This window comes from Amborella trichopoda, chromosome 5, assembly GCF_054954075.1.
Source record: "Amborella trichopoda isolate Santa Cruz 75 chromosome 5, AtrichopodaSantaCruz75HAP2 v2.0, whole genome shotgun sequence".
NCBI classification, from domain to species: domain Eukaryota; kingdom Viridiplantae; phylum Streptophyta; class Magnoliopsida; order Amborellales; family Amborellaceae; genus Amborella; species Amborella trichopoda.
In genome coordinates this window covers 12268577-12295831 of record NC_142340.1, presented here as the reverse complement: position 1 = coordinate 12295831, position 27255 = coordinate 12268577, and the positions used below count along the sequence as shown (strand labels likewise).

General features: G+C 33.8%; 2 protein-coding genes across 3 annotated transcripts; both read left to right on the top strand.

The window, feature by feature from the left end:
* Positions 1–1411: 1411 nt before the first annotated feature.
* LOC110008063 (uncharacterized) lies at positions 1412–17464 on the top strand. Of its 2 annotated transcripts, none has more exons than XR_016056690.1 (2): positions 1412–4024; positions 4194–4563. XR_016056690.1 is itself a non-coding variant. In XM_088868482.1 (2 exons), exons 1-2 carry the CDS (start codon positions 3638–3640, stop codon positions 17063–17065), a joined length of 396 nt encoding a protein of 131 aa, XP_088724608.1. In that variant the 5' UTR covers positions 2669–3637; the 3' UTR covers positions 17066–17464. The 2 variants fall into 2 exon arrangements, 1 of the variants encoding a protein (XP_088724608.1); XM_088868482.1 differs by lacking the exon at positions 4194–4563 and adding an exon at positions 17057–17464 and having other exon boundaries at positions 2669–4024.
* A 6754-nt stretch (positions 17465–24218) lies between these two features.
* LOC148781962 (uncharacterized) lies at positions 24219–25516 on the top strand. The gene is made up of 2 exons (XM_088868480.1): positions 24219–24993; positions 25132–25516. The coding sequence occupies exons 1-2, from the start codon at positions 24367–24369 to the stop codon at positions 25216–25218; spliced, it is 714 nt and encodes a 237-aa protein (XP_088724606.1). The 5' UTR covers positions 24219–24366; the 3' UTR covers positions 25219–25516.
* Positions 25517–27255: the final 1739 nt, after the last annotated feature.

Sequence of the window (27255 nt, the reverse complement as noted above, 5' to 3'; positions counted from 1 at the left end):
TTGCTCTCAGCAATATCGGATGAAGGAATATCATGATATACAACAAAGCATAACGAAAAGGACTTGGGTATAAAACTGAGGAGATTTTAATCCATGCGATAATTCCACCAAAATATCACCAATTATTTTGCTGGCTGTATGTATTTTTTCTTACTAATTGTTTCATCTACTTTTGGAGCACTAGTAGCATTTTGAAGGCAAGGGCCAACAAATTTAGTAGTTTATTTTTATGGGATTGTCTTTTCTATATGGAGTTCACATTTATTCCTATGCATAGATGTCATTTTGGATGGTCTCGGGTGAGTTACGAAGTCTAATTTTTTTTTTTTTTGGAACTTTGTGTCAAGTCAATGTCATTCTTGACAACCATCCATTTTAAAATTTAAGGGATAAGAATGATTATGTCCTCCATGTAGGAAAGATAAATGGCTTCTTTATAGACAAGACCTATTTTTATTATGAAAATTTCATTAGATGCATATAGCACTCCCATGTAGGAGTACACTTTAAATTTGCTTCCCTAAGAGGTATTTAAGAATCTTTTCAACTTGAAGTTAAGGATCCACCTCAAAATCACTGAATAATAAATGAAACAATTGGATCCATGGTCTTCTTAAATACTTAACTGACTATCCAAAAATGAAAGAGTCCGTAGCATTTTTTGAGTTTTTTTTTTTTCTACCAGCATTAAAATTTAGAAATGTTTATTTATGGTAGCAATCTAGTAGTAAAGAATGTTCTGAAATTGGCAAACTTTCTTATTGATCATTTTGACCTTCAAATGTATGATATAAAGAAGATAAAGAATTTCAAGTCATTAAGTAATTCATCTTGTAAGAAGTTATCTAGAATGTTTATTTTTAATATTTGAAGTGTTTATAGATATGCTTAATATGCTGTCTTTAAAATTTTAATTTTCATAATTATACTTGAACTTGGAATCTCAAGCCATCGTGAGGTTCTAAACACCAAAACTACATTTTTGAAGGTACATCTTACTTGTACAATATAAGTTGAGCACCTTGTATAAACCTCGCCCTTAAAATTTAATTCATCAATTAGTTTATGGGTGCAGTTGGCATACAAATGCATTTGTGCTTGTAGAGGTAAGGTTGAAACAATCTACACCGTTCAAACATTTCAATGGCTAAGATTGTGGTCCAAGTTTCCTTCCCTTAACTAGAGAGAAAAAGAGGGGTAATTGGGTTTCAATAGAGAGAGAAAACATCTTATATGCATTTTCTCTCAAATTTACAACCATGTTCGTTTTACATTAGGAAGTAACAAAGAAAAGGTGTAGAGAGAAAGTGTTTGGTGAGAGAGGGGGGAAGTGAGGTGCGGAGTGCTCAATTTCTGCTGCACTCTTCCACTATTGTTGCTTAATTTTCTCTGCAATTTTGTCGAATTTCAGTTATTTTTTTAATGCATTTTGCGATGCTTGAAGAAGGGGTGGAGGGGGCCCTCTAATGGCGAGGCCTATGAATTTGAGAAGGAAGAAGCTAGTGAAGAAGAGGACCTCTTTTTCTTCCGAGACACACCAACGTGTGATCACTAGTAATACTCGCACCAAATATGTGTTGTGGGTCTTCAAGGTGTGGTGAAAAAGACAGTTGGTCTTGGTGGATGGATTTGGCTTGTTCTCACCAATGGCATCGAGGTGAAGTTCCAGCGGAATGTCTTGAGTATTATTGAAGCCCCCATTGGGTATTCCCGATTGGAAACTAGAGCGCAAACCAGAAATTACAAAAAAATTGTTTATTTATTTTTTTAATAGACAAATGGGACTTATGCAAAACTGTCATGGACTTAACAAAGAGACAGAAAAGGTGAGGTGGTTTTCTTAAGATATGGTTCAGAGAAAAGGAGCCTAAAAAATCTCAGTTTATAACAATGATAAAGACCCATTCGAAATAATCATGCAATGCAAAACCACCATAGTTTTGATGAGAGAAAGTGGCATAGGGTGAAGAGAAAGAGAGAGGCATACGGTGGAGAGGGATAGACCCCCCAATTGGAAGGGTAACCGGTTACGTCCAGTCGAAAGTATTGGCGTATGACGTTCAAATGCGAAATCTGAACCATCCAAAATATTGGATGGCTGATAAAGGCTGCATCCCTAGCTGTTGACGATGCTACCGTATATAAACTTTTCCCTTAGTTTATCACCCTTTTTGAAAGTGTCAAATCCCAAAATTTTTGGGTCCTCGCAGTACTTCTTACTTGGGTGTTATTAAAATGGAAGTAGAGTCTTTAGGGCATGTTTGATTGTTGAAGCCCCTTTTTCCACAAATATGCTTATGGAAGGTGTAGCTTCTTTATCCAACCTTTTTTCTACGTCGTTTATGGAAGCTATTGGAAGCCACGAGTACTAAATTACAGCTTCCAATGGGACTAATAAATGTTGGCGTGTAATTTGGTGGATCTTGGATTTCCCCAATGGGAATAAGAAGTGAGGGCTTATAATTTGGTGGATCTTGGATTTTCCACTTCTGAAATATTTTATCAAACAAACACCGCCTTAAATCTCTTGCTCGCCTGGGTGTCTACTCAAATCTCATATTTTTTTTTGGTCGATGGCGAAGTGGTGAAAATAGAATTGGAAACTGGTGGCAATTTGGTCATATATATATATATATAGTAGAACAATTGTTTTATTCCGGTTGGATTGCATTTCTATATTATGCGGTCCAAGGTATAAAGAATACATCTTTAGATAGATCCAAAGAGGTGGATGCAATTTTTTTTATGAGTTATGGGGTGAGGGTTTACTTATTTTGGTAGCGTTGCAGCCCTGCCAAACCTTGAATCAAATGTACTTAAAAAATTTATTTTCGTTTGCACGCTCGCTCGCATTCCTACAATATGCGGGCTGGCCCATTCTAACCCTGTAGCTAAGAAGAGAAGTTCAAATAATCCCGCTCTTTTCTTTGATCACAACCCCGGAAATGAGCAAAGACAGTGTGTTGCAGAGCTTATAAGAATGTAGAGAGAGAAAATGATAGACCCCCATTTTTTATGTTAGAGAGAGAAGTTTCTCCTTCCAAGAATAATCGAATTAGAGCCTCTTCATTTCTCTCTCGACTGTCAGGGGGAGAGACAGAGTTACTTCCTTGCCACAGAGGTACAGAGAGTAATTTCCTTTCCACAGAGAACCGAAACACATAATTCCCACATTTTGATCCCTTTCTGCTGGAAATTATAGAGAGGGAGAGCAGCATTCTTGGGGAAGGAAAAAAGTTGCAGAGCTCTTCCACATTTGGGTCTCTCTGTTGAAATACATAGAGAGAGAAAGTGAAAGAAAGTTGCAGTCTTGGCATAAAGAACCGAATCAGAGTAGTTTCACCATTTGAGGTTCTTTGCTGGAGGATTCTGGGAGTTCGTTTGGATCGTCCTTTCTTGGAAATCTCTAACCCTCTGGTTCTTAGCTCACCCAAACCAAAGAAACCCGATTACTGAGCCATCACAATACAATTCAGCTTCTGGATTTCCTCCTCTGCCGATTTTAGAGAGAGAAAGCACACCCCATCTGGTAAATCTCTCACCGCAACAAAATTTTGGTGTTCTTGAGGATTGCTCTTCTTTGAAATTCTGGAGAGGGAAAGCGACAGAGAAATACATCGATCGGGAAAGAGAGAGAATGGGTGGTGAAGCAGGCAGTAGCAGCGGGGGAAAGAAGGAGTTGAGATGGAAACTGTTGCCTGAGGATTACGATTGTCTGGGCGTGAAAACCGCGGCGGATGGTAAGTTCGAGACGGTTGTGTATGATGAAAACTCACCTTCGAAATTTGCGATAAAGAGTTTCAATAGCTATGGTGAGGCGTGTCGTGCAAATGGGGTTTGTCGGAAGAACCATCCCATTGCCTTAATTCGTGCGTTGAACAAGAGGATGATCTGGCGTATGGAAGAAGTGGGAGAGGATGAGAGAGAAAGTGGAGGAGAGAGAGAGCTTGGAGAGAAGGGGAAAGGGGTGAAGAAGAAGAAAGGCCTGTTTCAGAAGATCAAAGATGGCTTCAAGAAGATGTTGGTATGTCTGCATAAACTCATGTATTCCATTTTCTTGTTCCTTTTCTCTCTCTCTACCAATCTATCTCTCTCTCGTTATTTGATTGTTCCTACTTCTTTGAATCATCAATGTCTTTTTCTTTTTCTTTCTTCTTTTTTTTTGACAAGTATCATCAATTTCTTTTTTTAAGGTTTTCATGTCTAAAAAGAAGGAGGATTGAGGAAAGAGAAAAAAGACAGAGAAATATAGAAGTTCTGTAGAAGAGAAATTATATGCCCACAACCATGGTTGTCTGAGATTTAGCTATCATTAACTTCGCTTTCTTATTCATTCATGTAACTCTTGCATGTTCTTTTTCTGTTTTTTCTTTTTCTCTTTAATTTTCAAACCATCAATTTCTTCAGCAGATGTACATGAATGCCATTCTTTCATCAAGACTCAAAATAATCATCTGGTCAGTCGTATTTGATGTTTTGGTTTTAATCATTGCAGCAGTTTGTATCAGATTTCAATGTGAGAATGTTCAATAAAATGCTGGTGATTGCTTCATGTTCCCTTCATCAGTATCTGTTGTGGCACTTTCATGCTTATTGATTCAATGTGAGTGTGTAAATATCATACATGTTTATGTTGTTTGGGATATTGCTCTTGCGTCAATGAGACCATCTGGACTGATGAGTTGGTCCTTAGGATGTTCAGGGAAATTTTTAGGTAATTTTTTATTTTTTTCCATTTTATTTTAGGTTTGAAAGTGCAACATGCCTAGGCTTAATTGGTTAGCGCTTAACAATCTGGAATGCTACATCATAGGCTTAATTCCTACAAAGGGTGTAGGGGCCCTCTCTCCTCTAACTCACCAAAAAAAAAAAAAAAAACAATAACAATATGTGTTTTGGCATGTCAAAAGCCTTACATCAAACCGCCCAAAAAAAAAAAAACCAACTTTTAAACTGCTCAAACACTTCGATTTCTTTTTATTTTTTAGTTCTTCTTTCATTCTATGCGGTCAGAGTGCTGCTTAAATGCTTAATATGTTTGTGTTTTGAGCCATTACAAGGTTTATTTTATTTTATTTTGTATTCAAAATGTCAGAGTAATATTTTTTTTTTGTGCATTGGGCGATTTGCAAGTAGGACTTTTGAATGGGATTGTACAAAATTAAACTATTTACCTTTTATATATTGAGGTTACATGTCACACCCAATGAATTTACAATACTATTATTCTTGAGATGTGACGGACAAAACATATATACATCTATTGATAGGACAAATTTACAGTGGCGAGGTCTTACAAAGTAAATAAAGAAAGCTAGTACAACAACAGTATCTTCCAAGGTTGATCTTGACTATCACTCAAAATGAATCCGCAGTTATCCTGAAAAAATGTTTACCATAGTTTGATGAGTTTGGCTACTCAGTAAGTGATCATCATAATCCTAAAAATAATCATGATTGAAAGATATCAATATTTTCCAAAATGAGATCTATTAACAGAAATGCATCAACAGTTTCACTTTCAATAAATGCATAATTAAGTCTAATTCGAGTAATTGAAATGCTTATAACACTTTTAACGGCAGTACATAATTCAAAGGATTTCACAAAATACCCTACTGGCGTCCCAAGTAGGTCACCTATATACCCCATCAGTGTCCTGATGGGTCCACTTAATCCCTATCGGCGTCCCAGATAGGTCCACTTAATCCCTGCAGGTCTACTTATACCTCACCGGCGTACCGGATGAGTCCACTTAAACCCTACCGGCGTCCCAAATAGGTCCACCTATACCTCACCGGCGAACCGGATGAGTCTACTTGCATACTTAAATTATTTCTAAATCTCTTTAAACATTCGAAAGCAGCCATATCATCTACTCAACATATCACTGAAACCATTAATATGAATTTCACTTAAACCATTAATAACAGTCACTCTCTATAACATTTCAAAAATAAGCAATCAAATATTTTGGGCTCAAATTTAGAAAGGTAGCAGTTTGTAAAGGCATTCTAGCATAATTGCCAATTTAATATGTATAGAAAAACTCTTATAAAAATTCAAGAATACGGAATTATCACAATTTATGGAATATCAATTCACAAATAAACATTTCACAACAATACTATAATCAATTGCAAAAATGTCAATTTTTAAATAATAAGGCAGTCATTTGCACATGAATTTTACAATGTCTAAATATTCAAAACAGTAGAAAGAAATATCACAATTTTACTAAAAGCAGAAATATCACATTTATTTCTAACAATAGACAAGAAAAATAAATAAATTTATTTTTCTAATTTACAGCATTCAAAATATCTAACATAGATAAAATATCACAATTTTTATTAAAAAGATTATTTTTCAAGATAATGAGGTCACGTGCGCATAAAATTTATCGCGCCTAAAATTCATGATAATAAGCAGAAATAATTATTTCATTTTATTTTTAAAAAGAATGGATTATTTTTCGAGACAATGAGGTCACTTACACATAAAACTGATAAAATAAAGATCCTAGACGGAAATATCACTATTTATTAACAATAGATTATTTTTCAGAAAGACGATGTCACTTACCCACAATTATTTGAGAGGGAGCTTCCGATAAAAAATTTCGGTTCGAGAGAGAAGTTCACTGTGTTTCGACCAGAGAGAGATCTCAAAATTTTGTTTTAGGGTGGGAGTGCTCACATCCCCTATTTAAAATCTTATAACGTATTATTATATTATTTTCTTACGCTCTACCTCATACCTGAGGTGTCGCGGTAAAAGCAGACTTTTATCGTACGAAAACCACGTCCGCTAAAAGACGTTGCCAGCTGCAAGCAGCAGGAGGCAAAAGCAAGCAAGCAAAACAGGCAAGCAAAAGTTAAACGAAGTAAAAGTTTTTGAAAATAACCATCATACTCAAACAGAACATCACTTATTTATAAGCATATTTTCTCCTTTTCTTTTTTTATTTTTTATTTTTCAAATTTTAGGATTGTTACATTACATTTACTAATAACCATTCGATGTGGAATATGATAGCCTGGGTGTGTCACAAAGTCTAAAAAAAATTTCTTTGAAGATTGAGCTTTGTTAATGGATGCAACCATTCAATTTTACGTCTAATAGTCATGGTTAATTGTGACGGGCTTGTATCAAAAGTAAATGATTCCAATATATACTTTTCCCTTTCAAATTGTCAAATACTTAAATTATTTACACTTTGAGAGGTACAAAGTTGCATTTTGGAATCACCTATCAACTTAGTATTGTTTGTGCTTTCGGCAATCCGAATGTTAGACTTTTAAACCGGGGAAACATGGGCACTAGAAATGAGTTAATAATGAAAAGTCGAAGCTTAATGCCGTGTTTGTTGTTGGAAAGCAAAAGTGGAATAAAAAAAATAGCAAAAGCAAAGTTTCTATGGTCGAGATATTTGGGCTTCTTGTTTAGAAAATATTATGAAATTTGTCCTAGGAAAACTAGCACATGTAGTGGTCAAAGGAAGTTCAACTACTTGCTTGCATAGGTTGATTAGGGAAATCACCATCTCGTAGAAATTCCCCCACAAATAGGGTTAATATCCTAATCACCAATTTGATTAGGATTATTTGTTGTATTGCATAGGTTTTATTATATATATATATATGTGATATTTATTGGAAGTTTATATAAATGCATATGGAGTGAGAGAGATCAGAGTACTTGTGCCCTATTTGGAGTCACCGTATGAGAAAGTGCTTCTTCTAGAGAGAAAGAGCCAAGGGTCTCTTACATAGAAAGACAAGGCCTCTAGAAAGAGAGAAGTGACCTTTTTAGAAAAAAACATTAGGATGGTGCCTCTTTGAAGTGCAAAAGGCTAATTTCCTAAAAAGAACCTTTTTATATGTCGATTTTGGGCAGGAGTCTCTTTTGGTAAAAAAAAGTCTCGATTATTTTCAATGTCCTCTTCTTAAATAGTGGTTTAGCTGTAAAATACGATATTTAGAATTAATTCGTGAAGTCACTTAGGAGGGCAAGATAAACAAGGTTGCTTTTGTAGGTTTGCCAAGGATGAGACATAGGTTTGCCAAGGATGAGACATGCTATTCTATGTTCCAAAATTTGTTATATAACTCTCATTGGTCAAGAGGATCTCAAGTTGGGAGGGCAAGATAAACAAGGTTGCTTTTGTAGGTTTGCCAAGGATGAGACATAGGTTTGCCAAGGATGAGACATGCTATTCTATGTTCCAAAATTTGTTATATAACTCTCATTGGTCAAGTGGATCTCAAATTGCTATACTCTAGATTTAAACCACTTTGGGATTAGTGTACTCATATTATGGTTTTGGCACCGCTACTTTCAAATCAAGAAACAGGATCTTATTTGGATCCTAATATTAGAGGTTCCTTATATGTTACGCAAGTAGAAACCACTCAATGACATTGACAAGGGTGATGGAGTAGCCAAAGAAGGGATAGATTAAACCTCCTTTTTAACTACTTGGGTTCAACTTTCTAACTTCAATATATATGACTCACTTTTTGTAAGTTTCGCACATATAAATGTTCAAACAAGTGTTAAAATTATAATGGGTTATGTTAGGGCGGTCATATTATAGAGTCATTTATATTTGTGCTCAACAAAATTTGAACATTTATATATTCTTATTTTATACATGGAGCGGGTGACATCTCTTAATGTTCAAAAATATCCTTACTAATAAAATGCTCCATGTATAAAACAAAAGTATATAAGTGTTCAAAATTTGTTAAGTAAAATTGTAAATTGTTCTATAGTGTGAGTACCCTAACATAACCCAATTATATAATTAGTAAATGTTCAAACAAGTGTTAATAATAAAAATATGTTAATTACCATTGTAGAAAGGTAGAACTAAAAAATCCCAAAATTATGATTTTAAAAAATAGTCGCATTACTTGTCTACACCATTTCAAGTCCAGAAAATGGTGCATCTCGTAGCACATTATCTAGATTACCCATTTTCAAAATTGTCAAGTAATTAAAGATATGCTAGATCTAGATTACCCATTTTCAAAATTGTCAAGTAATTAAAGATTTGCTAGATCTAACCTATTTTTAGAGCATTAAATCGCAATTCCAACGGAAATGTCAATTGTAAGTGAACCAAACACGATTGGCCCAGCTTTTCCAAGAAACATGACTCTTGGAAATCTAAATCCAATTAGTCGAACAGGCCCTTAGTTGCTACGTTACGTTGGGAGGCATTGAAAGAGCAAAAATATGATAATCATTTTTTCATTTTTGGATAATTCAATGGGGAAGACAGCTCCTACCCATTTTTAATATAGATTTGGGAGTTAGACTTTTTGAAAGTGTCAGTGGTTATTGTCGGTAAGATTGAAAACCACAACGTGGTACCTAGGTGTGGGGGTGTTATCACCACGACCAGCCCCTTTCCCAAAATCAGATCATCTTTCGAAACATAAAACGCATTTTCTTGTACCCATTTAGAAATCACCTTCCACTCTTAGTCCTTAACAACAAAATTAAAAAAAAAAAGAATCAAATTCAAATTTAATGTGAGATGTAAATTAGCGTCGTCATATTGACCGCTTCTTGAATTTGGGAACCACAAGAACATTTGGTACTTGAAATTTTTCAAAAGCAATTGATATTTTGTGCCAATATGAGATATTTGAAGAGATGATGGCAAATTGAGTACTAGTGTTTTTGCAAGTAGGACTGACATATGTCTCCTTATACGAAGAAGGAATGGATACTGAGAGCTTCAAATAGTAGGGTGGTTTCAAGGCTTCAAATAGAGAGAAGAAATTTCTAGAGAGAGGAAAGAAACTTAAAATGAGATATTGTCAATCCTTTTGAAAGCTAATATTATGATTTGTATCTTGTAATAGAATTTCGTACATCAGAAATGTTTAATCTCTAATTTCTAGAATGACTCTTCAAAATAGGAAAAATAACATGGTCCACTCCTCACAAATTTAGGGTCCATTTAGATTTTCAGCTTTACTTGAAACTCATGGACCCCCTTATACTAAAACTTACTCTTCTAATACCCTATTTATTAAAACCATGGTTCTTAGACTCGGCCACATCATCTCTCTCTTTCTCTCAAGGAAATGCCCTATATATGTACCATATCCAATGATCTAAATGAACACTTGGGTTTTGGAGAGAGGAATTTTTGAGTTCTCGCAAAAATGGATTTTCCACATTGAATAGGATTAATAAGGTAATTGCTACATGTGAAGGGTATTAGGCAAATAAGTTCTAGGGGTCATGGGAGAACCCAATGATCTAAATGGAACATAAATTTTGGAGGAAGGGATCGACAGCATTTTCCCCTTTAAAATTAAACACTTTGTGTCTTGCTTCTTGCTTGAAGAGGATTCCAATCTTCTTAACGATCTGGCTCAAACTATTATAGCAAATGTCCTTCTTGGTTATGTCTTATTCGGATAGTAAAAAAATTGAGCTGATGATGAGGAGCTTTTTGTGGGGCTCGAATGGGGACTAGAAGAAATATCCTTTAATAAGTTGGGAAAGGGTATGCACACCAAAAGAGGTAGGTAGTTTAGGAATTCGAAGAATCAAACTTATGAACAAAGCTCTAATTTTTAAGTGGTGATAGATCATGAAGATCAATTGTGGAAGGATGTTCTCATTGCTAAATATGGGGTAGATTCCTTAAACAAGTTTATTGTAAGAGGAAACTTTGGTGGTATGAGGCAGTCTCATGTGTGGAAGTCAATAAATTCAATGAGAACTTTTATGCTCAGCCAAATTAGGTGGAATGTGGGAAGAGGTGACAATATGTTGTATTGGTATCGGAGATGGGCAACAGAGGAGGCTCTTAAGTTCGATTTTTCAGATTTGTTTCACAAATGTTCAAATGAGATGGCTGAGGTGAGTGACATTGGATTGATAAATGGTTGTGATGTTATATGAAATATTAATTGTCACTATAATCGTGTCCCCAATGTGATTTTTAACCAATTAACTGAGTTGTTGCAGTGTTTAGCTAACATTCATCTTTTTTTGGAGGCAGTATGGGTACTTGAAAAGGATGAGAATTTTTCGTGAAGATCTGCTTAATCCATACTTTTCCATGATTGTGTTAGATGGACCCAGCAGAACCTCAGAGATATTTGGAAATAGAGGATCCCACTTAAAGTTAATGCTTTCATTTGGGTTATGACGCAAGGAAAAGATTTAACTGTTGACAATCTAAGGAAGAGGGGAAATGTGATAGTAAATGTCTGCTTACCTTATAAAGGTGATGAATAAAGTTGCTTTCATCTTTTCTTTTTATGTCATTTCTCTTACCACATTTGGCAATGGGCTATCTACCATATTGGGGTAAATATAGTCATGCCGAGATCATTGGTACAATAGATGCAACATCTTAAATTGATTGGTCTTCCAAAAACTAGTTGAATGATTTGGGATATTTTAGATGCCCAATCATTTGGGAGTTGTTCCTAGAGAGATGACATATGTTTAGGGACTCAGGAGCTACAATATAAAATTTTGTATTTTGTTTGGAGTTGCCTTAGAGTTACTAAGGAAGGATTTCTAAAGTTGATGTGTTTTCAAATATTGGAAATCTCATCGCCTATCGATTTTTGAAAGTTAGATCAAAATTAAGATGGGTACCACTGGCAGTTAGAGTTTTTAATATTAATTTTGATGGTTCTTACCTTGAAAATCCGGGGGTAGCAGGTTTTGGTGGAGTATGAAGATATCATAGTGAGAATATTCTTATTTGTTATGCTGGACCGTGTGGTGTAGCTATTGCAAATCATGTAGAGTTAAGTGCCCTTTTATAAGGACTCTTGATTTGGAGAGAGAAGGGGTTTTGAAATGAAATGACATTGGAAGGTGATTATTTGAATGTCATAAATTGGTGCACTTTTATTGCTAAACCTCCATGGCGTCTGAGATTTTTGTAACTTCAAGTGATGGATACAGTTTCTTCGCCGATTATCAGTTTCCAGCATGTCCTCTGGGAGGTAAATGAAGTTGCGGATGAGTTGGCGAAAAAAGGGGGAAATCTCGACATTATAGTTATTTTAGATTATTTATATTGACCAATGTATATTTTCCTCTTTAGTATCAATAAAAGCTAAGTAATCTTGTCAAAAAAACAAAAAAAAAGGATAAAGAAGATGAAAATTTTCAATTTTAAGAGATTAAATATTGTTGTCTTATATTCTTGTCAAAAGAAATTGTTCTTATATTTTAAAAGTCAATGCTAGGAAAGATTATATGAGAGAGAGATAGGATGGTTTTTCCATAGACACATCTCCAAAATTTGCTCCTCGAATTAAGATTGAGAAGATCTCTTCGAGACAGTTTACAAGGGCGCGACAAGCATGTCGTTTCTAGTACGTGTCTCAGGTGTCTAGTATTTCAGTACAAACCTTGAGCATGGCCCTAACACGTAATATATGAATATAAAATACACATAAAAACAAATTTTCAAATATAGTAAAGTGATATTAAAATAATAAATTTAAATTTTATTATTTGAAGAAAAGTAAAATTATATTTCGTTATTTTATGCAAAAGAAACTTGCATATTGTTGATAATTTAACATATCCTATAAAGTGTAGGTTTTAATTCAATAAAGTTTACACTTAGATTTTTGAAAAATAAACCGCATTCAATTTATTTATTTTTTATCTATATATATATATATATATATATATATATATATATATATATATATATATATATATATATATATATATATATATATATATGAAAATTCTGGGATTAGCCCACTAGGTCATATGAACATATGAGCCCAACGGCCCAGATTGAATCTGGGCCGATCTGACCGTCACGACCTCACTTCGTGCTTGAATTTTAGTTTTTTTTCTACAAATTCAAATCACTTTAAATTTTATACATGTATTTATCTCATCAACGAGCACATAATAAAAATATATAAAAAAAATTAATCTTGAAAAAACGACAAAAATACCCCCAAAATTTTTGGGGGTATTTTGGTCAATTTATTTTATGTAAAATATTTTTTTTGATATTTTTCGAAGATTCAACTATTTTTTATGAATGAACTCCTAAAATTTCAAGTGATTTTCATTTGTAGAAAAAAAAATTAAAATTAAAATACTACCAGATATCCGTGATCGTCAGATCGGCCTAGATTCAATCTGGGCCGTTGGGCTCATATATTCATATGAGCTGGTGAGCTAATCCTAGCTTTTCTATATATATATATATATATATATATATATATATATATATATATATATATATATGTGGTGCGGTTTGTATAGAGCCTGAGATCTAAACAATCAAAGTAAAGCGCAACTTCAAATAGTATCAAGAAATGTGGTTTCAATATTAAAAATCTTTGTGATAGCCTTAAAATACATTTTTTCTTTAATTATAAAAGGGTGCGGTTTCTATAAGGTTGCAACCTTACGCAATCCAATTAAGGCGCACTGCCAAATTTTATCATAACATGTAATTTTGTTGTAAAACATTCTTAGGATTATCTTAAAATCTATTTTCATATCTAATTAAATAATTTTAAATTCCAAAAAAGCTTAAAATCAAGTAAATCTATAAATATACGAAAATCTTGAAAATTGACAGAAACTGTTTTTTTTTTCATATTCATACATCTCGATATCGAGATGATCAATTAGAGGGTTTCTCAAAATTAAAACAACATTTCCAATAGATTTTTGAGGTGAATTTGTGATTCTACATTTTACGGTTGCAACCTTATTTAAACTTTTCCCATTATAAAATCTACAACTTAAAAAATAGTGTAGATCTATGAAAACTTGAAAATCTTGAAAATTGACGGTCCAAAAATGCTTTACGAGATGCACTATTTCCAAAACTTGAAATGCATTTTTTCTTTGATGTTGAGATGATCTATTTGAGGATACTTGGTCATCAAAACAACCTCTTCTACTGAAATGTTTTAGGTGGGCTCTAGTGTGATTGTTTAGAGCCTTGGCTTTATATATTGAATATATATGACATTTGTATAAGATGTCAACTTGTTGGGTGTATTTTCAGATACATCTTGATGACCGTTAGAAAAATTTCATAACAATGAATGAGATCTGTAAAAAGACCTTAGAAATATGCCTAGGTTATTGAATGAGTTTAGTCACCATATGTAAGACGAAGTATGTTTTTATGAATGCTCAATAAGTTGAAGATGTCATTATAGAGTGAAGTCTTTGATGAACGCATGATAGGTGTCTTGACAAACGTTGGATGAGATATGAGCATGGTTCTTGATAATACCTAATAATATATACCCTTTAATATTATATGGCCTTGATTCATCATATGAAGGCCTCAATATGTCTTTAGAGTCTTGACTCATCAGTTCTAACGTACAATTGCTAAAAATATGATACTAACGACTCCTCGGTCAAGCATGTTCATTTTGACTAATGATTGATGACAGATGATATGAAAACCACCTCAATATGAGACAGGTTCTGGCATACATATACTCCTAATGCCTCAATACGCATCTCTATGTGATATATAGAGGAATCTGATGCAATATGATATATATTTTCTTAATCGACTATCTATTACGCTTGTGCATTGTGACTTACAGTCTATTATAAGAGATCATGAAGAGGTATCAATTTGACATGAAACTCCAAGGTACATATAATTCCATGGCCCATATATGTCTCTCCACTGGATATTAGAGGAGTTTTGATGAGATGTGTTATCTCTTTTAATTCGTTGTTAGTTAAGGATATAAGGCTTAACAAACAGGGCATAAGGAAACCTTGCCATATGATGTCATAATGCGGTTTATTCTTCTATATATTATGTTAGGTACTCATGCTATATAGTATTTTGTCACTGTGCTCAACAAATTTGGTCACTTATATACCTTTATTTTTTACATGGAGCATTTTTTTAATAAGGATATTTTTGGTAATTAGGAGGGGTATGACGTCATCCACATAGGTGTGACATCACCCACATGGAGCACACTAGTGGCATTTAATGTTCCATGCGGGTGATGTCACATCACATATAGATGACGTCACATCCCTCTTAATGACCAAAAATAGTATTACTAAAAAAACGATTCATGTACAAAACAAGGGTATAAAAGTGTCAAAATTTGTTGATTATACAAATTGGGCGATGTTCGGAATTAGCTTAAACTCAACATCTATATACATTGTCAGTTAAAATATGCCTTGACCGATGCCCCAAAACATTATGTTTTAAGATTGAGTCAAAGCTCATATGAAATTATATTTGAGGCATGATATCCCTCTCCCTGAAGGTTCATATCAATCAGAGGTGGCTTATCCCATCACCCGCATACCCCAGAGGTTAAAGCCTTAAAAGCTTCATGTGCCGTATGTTAAAGCCAGGATGACCTCTGGTCACCAAAATGGGGATTTATCTCTTGATATGAAGAATTTTCTTATGGGACCAGAACCATCGGTGACTCAATTCCCTATCACCCTTGGAATCGGTTGCATTCCATATGTTTATGCTTCGATCTACATCGATCTCTGGGTTGCGTTTTGCTCAAATATTCGCAAAACTTAGTTAAATTTTAAAAAAAAATAGAGAAATTGAGGTCACTTGAATTATGGGCCCATGAATGATACATTACTATTTAGATTTGACTCTTTCTTTGGTCCACTGGTAGCAGCAGCTCCAAATCCATATTTTGACTTAAAAATGCTTCTAAATTTAACTAAAGCTAATAATAAATTAATTTCTAGAAATAAATAAAATAAAATTGAGAATTAAATGAAGAAATAAAATTAAGTTAAGCACAAAAATAAATACTTAGCTTTAGGGACCCAAAACGTAGAGTTTCGGGCTTGAATATGGTCACTCTTCTAATTTGCACCACCATCTCCTTTTTTGGATGCCTTATGCTTGCTGAAATTGATATATCTAAGGCTCCTTAACCTAGATATAGGATTCTAAAGGCAGGGGGAAAAGCTTTGAAATTTTAATTAAGGTCTACCTAGGCTTTTTTGAGATTGGAGGAGAATTTCCTTAGTTTTCTAAGACTTTAAGATATCCTAAGATAAAATCTAGGTTTTGGGATTTTTTTTGAGAGTTTTTGGGGAATTTTTGAGGTTTTTTCTATTTTTTAAGAATTTATTAAAGCTTTTTTCCTAATTTTGGGTATTTTTGGGCTAATTTTCCTAATTTCAAAAATTGTGTCCTATTTTCTAATGATTTGTAAGGTATTTTGATGTATCTTTTTAGGTTTTGGAGGGGACGTATTTATAGGTTTCCATTGGTGATTTTTCTTGATTGTTTTGGACTTTTCTGCTTTAGATTTTCTTTTATGATTTATCTTGATCTTTTGGCTTTATCTAATTCGAAAAACGCATTTACGCTCGCCGGGCCGTGACACGGCCCGCCTCGAGGCTTGACACTTGTAGGGTCTTGCAGAGACCAAATTGTTATTTTCTAGATCATTTAACCATAGGACCGATTTGGGTAATTCTTGGACCGTTGGAAAGATCTCGGGACATACTTATATTTGGAATAATTTTTTAGAATTTTGGATCAATTATATTGGGTGTAGGTTGTCTACGATCTACTTAGGTTTGTGTTGTTCTTTAGAGTCAGAATCAGGGTTTTTAGGAGTTCTTTAAGCCAGAATTCAAGGAGGTGTCTACAATTGCCCCTCTTTAACATTCATTTGGGGCGCCAAGTGAATGGAGAAGTAGATACCTAAGACACAATGGGAAGAAAAACTTTTTTTGAGAGATTATTCCTTTGAATGACCAGTACCCTTTGGGTAGGTGGTACGCACATTGGATTGCACCCAAAGTCAGTGATCCTTCGGCTATTTGGAGGTGATTTTGAAGAGCGGTCTAAGTTAGAGCAGGGACTTTAAGCGTTTGTAGCAGACATGGGAGTTGATTTACATCGAGGCATGAAGCACAAATTTGTACATCTATTCAATATGCTCTTTCTGTAACTAATTTGGGGTTGCTTTGGGTCAAGGGATCACATCCTTTGTTTGTATACTTATGTAATGCTCATGTTGTAATTTTGTTGTAGGAACAGTAGCTGCTTGGGTTGGAGGTGTCAGTTTCCTAGCTTGGAATGATCCTGCTCCAGTGGTGGATATGTGTGTGGCAAAATGCTTTTCTTACTCGTCTCACCAATGATTTCGATCTACTCCCTATGCTAATGACATCGGTGTTGGGGTAATTGGTCGCCCAACGTTTCCTTGTATTAATGCTCCTGCTGATGTTGTCTTGCATCGAACGCATAAGTGTGGTTAAGTATAACATCAGAATGTTCCTACTCAAACTCGCTCTCTGATTTACACCGACCTCAACAAGAACTCGCACATCTAACACCATAGATCTCATCATTTTTGACGTGTGATATTGCAATCTTTCTTTTTGTAAGAACTTTTCAACCATCTCGGTCAAGTTGTTGATTTTATTGTATATTTGGTCATTGCTTGACATTCTTATGGTTATGACCTCGACGACCAGCCATCATAGTGTTTGACCCTTTTCAAAAATGATGCAAAAGGAGTCCATGAAATTAAATGCAATTTTCTTTCGATCTTAAAACCAACAAAATTCAGCAACTATGAAAAATATTAGGTAGCTGTAAATCAAGGCATAAAGAAGCTCTTTTTTCATCATTCATAAAAGAACTCTCTACGAAATTGTCCTCTCTCAATGGAGAAATTGTCCTCTCTCAATGGGGTGTTCCACTCACTTAAATACAAATTAAAGAAAGAGACTTAAGAAAAAACTCCCTCACCCATGATTCTCTCTCTCTCTCTCTCTCTCTCTCTCTCCTCTTTCACGTTATTCTCTTCAATTTAGGATCCCCATTTATCTTACGTATATACCCATAGATATCTCTCCCTAAGGATCCCCATTTATCTTACGTATATACCCATAGATATCTCTCCCTAAATTATGTTTATCACCGCCCGTTCCCATACATCACCCCCTATCGCATACTTTCCTATCCAGCCTTTTTTCGATCCAGGAAATTAAGTCCGGCTTTCTTTCGATATTAAAACCAACAAAATTCAGCAACTATGCATGAAACAAGGTGGTTATAAATCAAGCGGTGGTTATAAATTAAAACCAACCGGTAGAGGTAAGCTATGAAATTTTTTAAAAATTCAAGGGCATATTATACACCAGTTGAGCTCTGATTTTTTTAAAAAAATGCGGGGGAATATCTATTGTGTGTGTTGTCAACCATCATCCTAATAGGACACATCACTCGCTCATAGGGCAATAACATAACAACAATACTGACACGTCACTCATAGGGCGATAACATAACAAAAACTGGCAGGGGTAAGCTCTGAATTTTTCTAAAAACTTTGGGGGCATATTATACACCGATTGAGCTCTGATTTTTTTTAAAAAATTCAAGGGCATATTTGTTGTGTGTGTAGTCAACCGTCGTCATAACAGGACACATCACCCGCTCATAGGGCGACAACATAACATATGGGTGATAACATAACAACATGTCAGTCATAGGGCTATACCATAACATATGAGTTATGACACATCACTCGCTCATATGACAATAACATAACATATGAGTGATAACATAACAATAAGTCACTCATAGGGCGATAACATAAAATATGAGTGATAACATTTTTCAATTCGGGGGCATATTTGTTATGTGTGTTGTCAATCGTCGTCATAACAGGACCCATCACTCTCTCATAGGGCAATAACATAACATATGAGTGATAATATAACAACAAGTCACTCATAGGGTGATAACATATAATATGAGTGATAACATTTTTAAATTAGGGGGCATATTTGTCGTGTGTGTTGTCAACCGTCGTCATAACAGAACACGTCCCGCTCTCATAGGGCGATAACATAACATATGAGTGATAAAATAACAACAAGTCACTCATAGGGCGATAACATAACATATGAGTTATGGCACATCACTCGCTCATAAGGCGATAACATAACATATGAGTTATGACACATCACTCGCTCATAGGGCGATAACATAACATATGAGTGATAACATAACAACAAGTCACTCATGAGTGATAACATAACAACAAGTCACTCATAGGGTGATAACATAACATATGAGATGCGTGATAACATAACAACAAGTCACTCATAGGGCGATAAAATAACATACGAGTGAGTTATAACAAATCACTCGCTCATGGGGCGATAACATCACATATGAGCGATAACACAACAACAAGTCACTACTCATAGGGCGATAACATAACATATAGGTGATAACATAACAACAATACATAACATATAAGTGAAAACAAAACAACAATACTCACAGCGCGATAGCATGAAGTGCACATCCCAAACCTGAACAAGCGCTCACATTGACATGTATCCATGCCACAAACACTTTATATCCTACAATTCTTCCTTAAGGCTTTAATGTGGGATAATTCCCAGCGGTGTGGATGCGAAATCAGTAAAGTACAAACCACACTCTCTTACAAATTTGTTGTTATCTTACATGCCATGGGTGGCCATAGTTAAGTTGTTCTACATGATTGTGACCTCAATCTAATAAAGTTCGTGGTCCGTGAGGGTGATCTTTAGTCAACTAAAGTGATCCTTCATCAATTCGAAGTCGATGTCGACAAGAATACTAATTTACAAAAATTAACATAATTATATGAAATTGTTGTTGTTTATGTTAATAACTTAAATATAATTATGTTAAATTTATATCAATATAATTATTTATATATATATTAAAATTATTTTTAAATTATATGGAAGTTTTTCTAATATTGTTAAATTATTTTGATGCAATATTATAATATTATATTATAATTAATAGTTATAATACTATATTATAATGCTATATTATATTTAAAAAATGGATCGGTGCCCTGGATCGGGCACCCCAAAAACCCATCATTTTCTTATTTTTCTTTTAAAAAAATAAAATAAAAGGTATTACAACAAGCAAAAAAAAGGTAATACAATATCTTCTTATTTTTCTTGTCAAAAAATAAATAAAAGGTAATACAGCAAGTATTTATTGTCAAAAAAAATAAAAGGTATTTCTTAATACAATAAGTATTTCTTGTTATTGTTAAAAAAATAAATAAAAGGTAATGCAACAAGTATTTCTTGTTATTTTTTTATTTTTCTAGTAAAAAAAAAAAAATACTACAACAATTATTTTTTGTCAAAAAAAAATAATAGGTATCTCTTAATACAGTAAGTGTTTCTTGGTATTTTCTTATTTTTCTCGTCAAAAGAATAAAAAGTAATACAAAAGGTATTTCTTGTCAATAAAATGAAATAAAAGGTAATATAACAAGTATCATATTTTTCTTGTCCATATATGATTATATACTTCATCCATGATAATTCTATGATTTTTCTTTTTTGTGACGTAAATTTAATGGACAGCATAAGTTGATACATGGGAAGAACATCTCAATATTCGCAAATTGATGAAAAAAATTAAAGTTAATAATGTAGTATCCCCATTTCTTATTGGATTAAAAAAAAACAACATTTATAATAAATTTTAATAATTTTTTTGGATTTTTTTTAAGGCTTAATCCGACCGATTTAACCGATTCCTGATCCGGATGGGTTTTTGGGGTACCCTATCTTGGGCATCAATCCGTTTATTAAACCGGTGAGTAACTAACAGCCTTTCCCGTACTTTGCTATCCATCATTTTTTTTATCTAGGAAAATAAATTCAACATTCTTTCGATCTTAAAACCAACAAAATTAAGCAACTATAGAGAAAATAAGGTGGCTGTAAATCAAGCCATGAAGAATCACTCTTTTTTTCATTCATAAAAATAACTCTCAACAAAATTGTCCAACTCTCCCAATGGAACATCTCTCTCAATTCACGTTATTTGCTTCTACTTAGGATTCCCATCTACCTCACAAAACTATTCATCGATATCTCTCCCTAAATCATGTAAATTATCCTCTTTCCCAAACGTGCCTATCTTCTCTCCCCTTCCTCTTTTTAAGGGATTCTCTAATTCTCACATGACCAATCTCCCCACCCATCTACTCTTTTATTACTTAGTTAACAATGCCCATCGATATAGGGGTGTAGTTGGCATATGGATGCATTCGTAGCTCTAGAGGTAAGGTTCACCTTCAAATTGTATCATGGTATATAATTTTGATGTAAAATGTCTAAGGATTATCTCAAAATCTATTTTTATATCTAATTAAAAAATTTTAAATTTAAAAAATGGTTAAAATCAAGTAGATCTATAAACATATGAAAATCTTGAAAATGGACGGTATAGATAATATGTAGTAAAATGCACTATTTCTGAAACTTAAAATCTTTTTATTTTTCATGGTCATACATCTCGATGTAGAGATGAGCAATCAAAAGGTTTTTCAATATGAAAACTACATTTTCCGATGGATTTTTGAAGTGCATCTGTAGCTCTACATTATAAGGTTGCATCCTTATATAAACTTTTTCCTCTATATAGACCATGACATCCTAGAAAGTAAGAAAGCCTCCTACGCCAATGTTAATTAAACTAAAATCCTTTAAATTTGCATATAACATAAAATAAAAATCTCTTTTTAACCCCAATATGAATATCCCTCAAAATTAGTTCCAACAAAAATTGAAAATAATAATAATAATAATAATATCCCTCAAAATTAGTACCAACAAAAATTGAAAATAAAAATAAAAAAAATAAAAATTAGTTCAAACAATAAATTGAAAAATAAAAATAAAAATAAAAAAGTAAACATTTTGGATGCAGTTCCAACAAAAATTGAAAAATAAAAATAAAAAAAATTAAAAATTACTTCCAACAATAAATTGAAAAATTAAAATTAAAATTAAAAAGTAAACATTTTGGATGCTATTTGTATCAAGAACCTTAATGACACGCATTTTTAATAAAATAAGACACGTTTATTTTTTAATAGAAAATGGCGGGATGTTTGACGAGATTTGGACTGTACACCATAGGAAACATAGATGTGAAGCTGCTGAGGCATACATAGCAGCCAATAAGTCAAGTAGATATCATTTGAACAAAATTGGCGATACATAATATTTATAAAAACCCAGTACATATTAAGCTGAGGAACTTCACCGAGTCGGAGTCTCCTCGGCCAGGTCTTCTCCCTCCTCTATCTTCTTTTTTTTTTTTACTTTCATTGTTTTAAATTTTTTGATCTTTCACTCTCTTCCTGCTTTTATTTTGTGTGTACATTCCTTGTATGACCTTTTATAATATATTTTAGTAAGTCACCTTTTACAAATGACTTTTTATAATATAATTTAGTAAGTCATCTTTTGCTGAAAAACAAAAATATATAAAAGTTTTGTCTTCTACATTAACTTCATCGAATAAAAAAAAAAAAAAAATTTGAATTGAACTCTCGATATACTAGAAAAAAAAAATGCCTCATATTGAATAGAGATCATCCATTTTTGGAGGGCCTGACTTGGAAGTCAAAAATCTCAAAATTCAAATTAAAAATTCAAATTTTTACTTCAAATCCTTAGGTAGTTTCCCAAATTTCAGATTGAAAAAATCCTCTAAAGTATGTCTTCTTGATTCACAATATCCTCTTGGAGGAGCATAGTATGTGCTCAACACTATATATCTCAAGAGCAATATGAAAAAAATTACTTGTTTATTTTCCCCCTATTTTTAATATTGAAAGAAGATGGAGCGAAAATGAAGATGGGCCAGTCTAATATTGGAGAAAACTAACCACCTCAAATTTTTTATCTGTGGATTTTAAATATGGTTTTATCGTTTCAACATTTAAAAAGTTCTTAATTAAGGGAAAACTTGAAACATAGGGCTGACGACTGTATCCAACATTTAACTATATCGACATACAAGAATTTGTAACTGAATTTTTTTTAAAAAGGCAATTTACTGTCAACAATATCGGAATGAAGGAAATATACAAAAGAGCACAAAAAAAAGGACTCGGGCATAAAACTGAGACAATTTAGACCATGCGATAATTCCACCAAAATATCGCCAATTATTTTGCAGGCTGTATGTATTTTTTCTTCCTAATTGTTTCATCAACTTTTGGAGCACCAGTAGCATTTTGAACACAAAGGCCAACGAATTTAGTAGTTTATTTTTAGACATTTTGAACACAAGGGCCAACGAATTTAGTAGTTTATTTTTATACATTTTGAACACAAGGGCAACGAATTTAGTAGTTTATTTTTATAGTGAAAATTTCATTTGATGCATATAGCACGCCCATGTAGGAGCACGCTTTAAAATTGCTTCCTTGAGAGCTATTTAAGAATCTTTTCAAATTGAAGTTAAGGATCCACCTCAAAATCACTAAATAATCAGAGTAGTTTCACCATTTGAGGATTATTGGGAGGAAGGGAGTTTGGATCGAGTTCTCTACCCCTCCAGTTCCATGCTCGCCCAAATCAAAGAAACCTGATTACCGAGCCATCACAATACATTTCCGCTTTTGGATTTCTTCCTCTGCTGATTTTGGAGAGAGAAAGCACACCCCATCTGGTTAATATCTCACCCCTAAACTATAGACCAGCTTTAAGCCTGCAACAAAACTTTGGTGTTCTTGAGGATTGCTCTTCTTTGAAATTCTTTGGTGTTCTTGAGGATTACTCTTCTTTGAAATTCTAGAGAGAGAGAAATTGATGCAAGGAAAAAATAACACGGGAATAATAACAATCGAAAATAAAATAAAATTTTTGGAGATAGAAATTGATGCAGGGAGATTGAGAGAAATTGATGCAAGTAGAAAATAACATGGGAATAATAACAATAGAAAAAAAAAAGAGGAAATCAACCCCAAAAATAATTTCCTCACGAAGCCAAATTTTACTGAACTCATATACTTTTCACTCCTTTACATGAGATCTCCCTTAAATGGACTAAAAAATAAATAAACATTAACTAAAAAAACCTCCTTTTATATGGACTTTCCTATTTATCCTCCCTATTTTCTCTCTCTTAAACTATTTTTTTTTATCTCTATTTTCTCACTCTTATTCTCAATAGATAGCCCATGTTTATCCTAAGCCTACTCCTAAGGCCAAAACGTTGCATATTGTTGAAAAAATAAACCTTTTTTAGATTTAACCTTATCCGATTTAGATACTTTTTAAAAACTAAACCCAATTGACTAATATCAATCCAAACCAACCCAATTGACCAATATCAATCTTCGCACAAAATAATCTCATGTCCACCTAATTATACTGCGCACCTCCTATTCCTCGAATTAAAAGATAAACCAAGAAATTCATAATACTATTAAGTTTTTTTGTTTACTTTTTGTTTTTTTTTCTTGTTTATCATTACCGGCATCCATCCATCACCAAAGAGAGAGAATGAGTGCTGAACCAGGCAGTAGCAGCGGGTCAAAGAAGGAGGTGAGATGGATACAGTTGCCCAAGAATTCGGATTGGTTGGGCGTGAATTGCACTGCAGATGCTAAGTTTGAGGCCGCTGTGTATGATGAAAACTCCCCTTCGACACTTGCGGTAAAGAGTTTCAATACCTTTAAGGAGGCGCTGAATGCAAGTTTGGAGTCTTGGGGCAACCATGGAGCTACCTTCAATCGTGCCGCGGCGGAGCAGATCATGTGGCGTATGGAAGAAGTGGGAGAGGATGACAGAGAAAGTGGAGGAGAGAAAAACCTTCGAGAGAAGGGAAAGGGAGAGGATGAGAGAGAAAGTGGGGGAGAGAGCAAGCTTGGAGAGAAGGGAAACGGAGAAGATGAGAGAGAAAGTGGAGGAGAGAGAGAGGTTGGAGAGAAGGGAAAAGGGGTGGAGAAGAAGAAGGACCTGTTTCAGAAGATCAAAGATGGCTTCAAGAAAGTGGGCGAGGATGAGAGAGAAAGTGGAGGACAGAGAGAGCTTGGAGAGAAGGGAAAAGGGGTGAAGAAGAAGGGCCTGTTTCAGAAGTTCAAAGACGAATTCAAGAAGAAGTTCAAAGACGGCTTCAAGAAGATGCCGGTATGTGTGCATTTTCTTGTTTCTTTTGTTTGTTCCTTTTCTTTGCTTCTCTCTCTAAACCAATCTATCTCTCTCTAGTTATTTGATTGTTCTTACTTCTTTGAATCATCAATTTCTTCTTTTTTTTTGACAAGTAAGTTTTCAAGTCTAAAAAGGATACGAAGAAGAAGAATTGAGGAAAGAGAAAAAAGACAGAGAAATATGGAAGCTGTAGAAGAGAAATGATGATGCCCACAACCATGGTTGTTTGAGATTTAGCTGTCAATCAACTTTGCTTTCTCATTCATTCAGGCTCTTTTTCTGTTTTTTTTCTTTTTTCTTCTTCCTTTTAATTTCCAAAGCTTCAAAGCATCAATTTCATCGGCACATGCACATGAATGTATATGCATGCCATTCTTTCAACAAGACTCAAAATAATCATTTGGTCAGTTGCTGTATTTGATTTTTTGGTTTTAATCATTGCAGCAGTTTGTATCAGATTTCAATGTGAGAATGTTCAATAAAATGGGAATTTTCAATAAAATGGGAATGTTCAACAAAATGCTGGTGATTGCTTCATGTTCATTGCCGCAGTACTTTGTATCAGATTTCAACGTGAGAACGTTCAATGAAATGCTGGTGATTGCTTCATATTCCCTTCATCTGTATCTGTTGTGGCACTTCCATGCTTTGTGTGTATATATATAATACATGTTCATGTTGTTCGGTATATTGCTCTTGGGTCGATGAGGCCCTTTTGATTGATGAGTTAATCCTTAGAATGTTGAGGGAAATTTTTAGGTAATTTTGTATTTTTTACATTTTACGTCAGGTTTGAAAGTGCAACATGCAAAACACATATAACACAATAACAATGTGTGAGAGTGGGGTTGGGGTCATGGTAGCAATACTTGTGCTCCAGCTAAGGTTGAGGCTTCCATTCTCATCTAACGCGATAAAAAGCCATTACCGAAAATAAACAAAAAAAAAACCAGTCTTTTAACCTCCCAAAACACTTCAATTTCCTTGTATTTTGTAATTCTTCTTCTTTCTATGTGGTCAAAGCGCTGCTCAAATGCTTAATATGTTTGTGTTCGGGGCCATTACAAGGTTTATTTTATTTTATTTTGCATTCAAAATGTTTGACTGATAATTTTTTCTTTGTCTTGAGCGATTTGAAAGTTGGACTTTCAAATAGGATTGTATACAATTAGACCATTAATTTTTTTCTTTGTGTCTTGAGCGATTTGAAAGTTGGATTTTTAAATGGGATTATATACAATTAGACCATTTACCTTTTATAGATGAAGGTTACAATTACTTATAGGAAAAAGTTTATATAGAGCCAAGGCTCTAGAGCCCACCTCAAAATTTTCACTAAAAGAGGATGTTTTGATACCCATATATCCTCAATTTGTTAAATCTCGACATCAGGATGCATGGGACATGAGAAAAAAATAGATTTCAAGTTTTTAAAATAGTATGTTTATTACAACATTGAAAGAGAAATCCACTTTCTTCGTTTTGGTCTCTAAGACTCATACTAAGTAGCTCAATGCTTTTATTGTCTATTGTTGGATTCATAATAAATCCTATGGATCTTTGGGATTGGTAGATCATTTTAGATCCTGTGGTTTCGAATCATAGATGAAACCAACGGGCACAATTCCTTCTAGCTATCTTGTATGTTGTCCTCTTTGTTTCGTGTTGGAACCTAGACTTATTCCAAGAAAATAAATTCTATAGAGGAGGGAACAAATATTTCTGTTTTGGATGATAATTTGTCCACGGCATGGGAAAATATCATTTTTATTTTCCACAATTGTGAACTAAGTAAATCGATGGACAATATTGGTCTTATTGTAAATACCGGTGCAGGTGGAGGCCCTACTCTAGTATTCGATTTTATGGACATTTGAAGTTTGATCTATGATGCATCTTATAATGCATTTTTGAATTGTCATTTCTCAAGATTTTCAAATTTTCATAGATCTGCTAGATCTACACTAGTTTTGAAGCTTTAAATTTTATAATTAAAGATGAAAATATATTTTAAAGCTATCGTAAAGATTTCCAGTATTGAAACCATATTTCTCGATACTATTTGACGGTGCGTTTTAATCTATGTAGAACCTCCACTAGTACAAACTGCACCCTTACTTCTAACTAGCCGATGTGAAAATGATAGCTTGGGTGTATCACAAAGTTCGAGAAAACTTTCTTGGAAGTTTGAGCTTGGTAAAGGATGCAACCATCCAATTTCACATCTAATAGTTATGACTA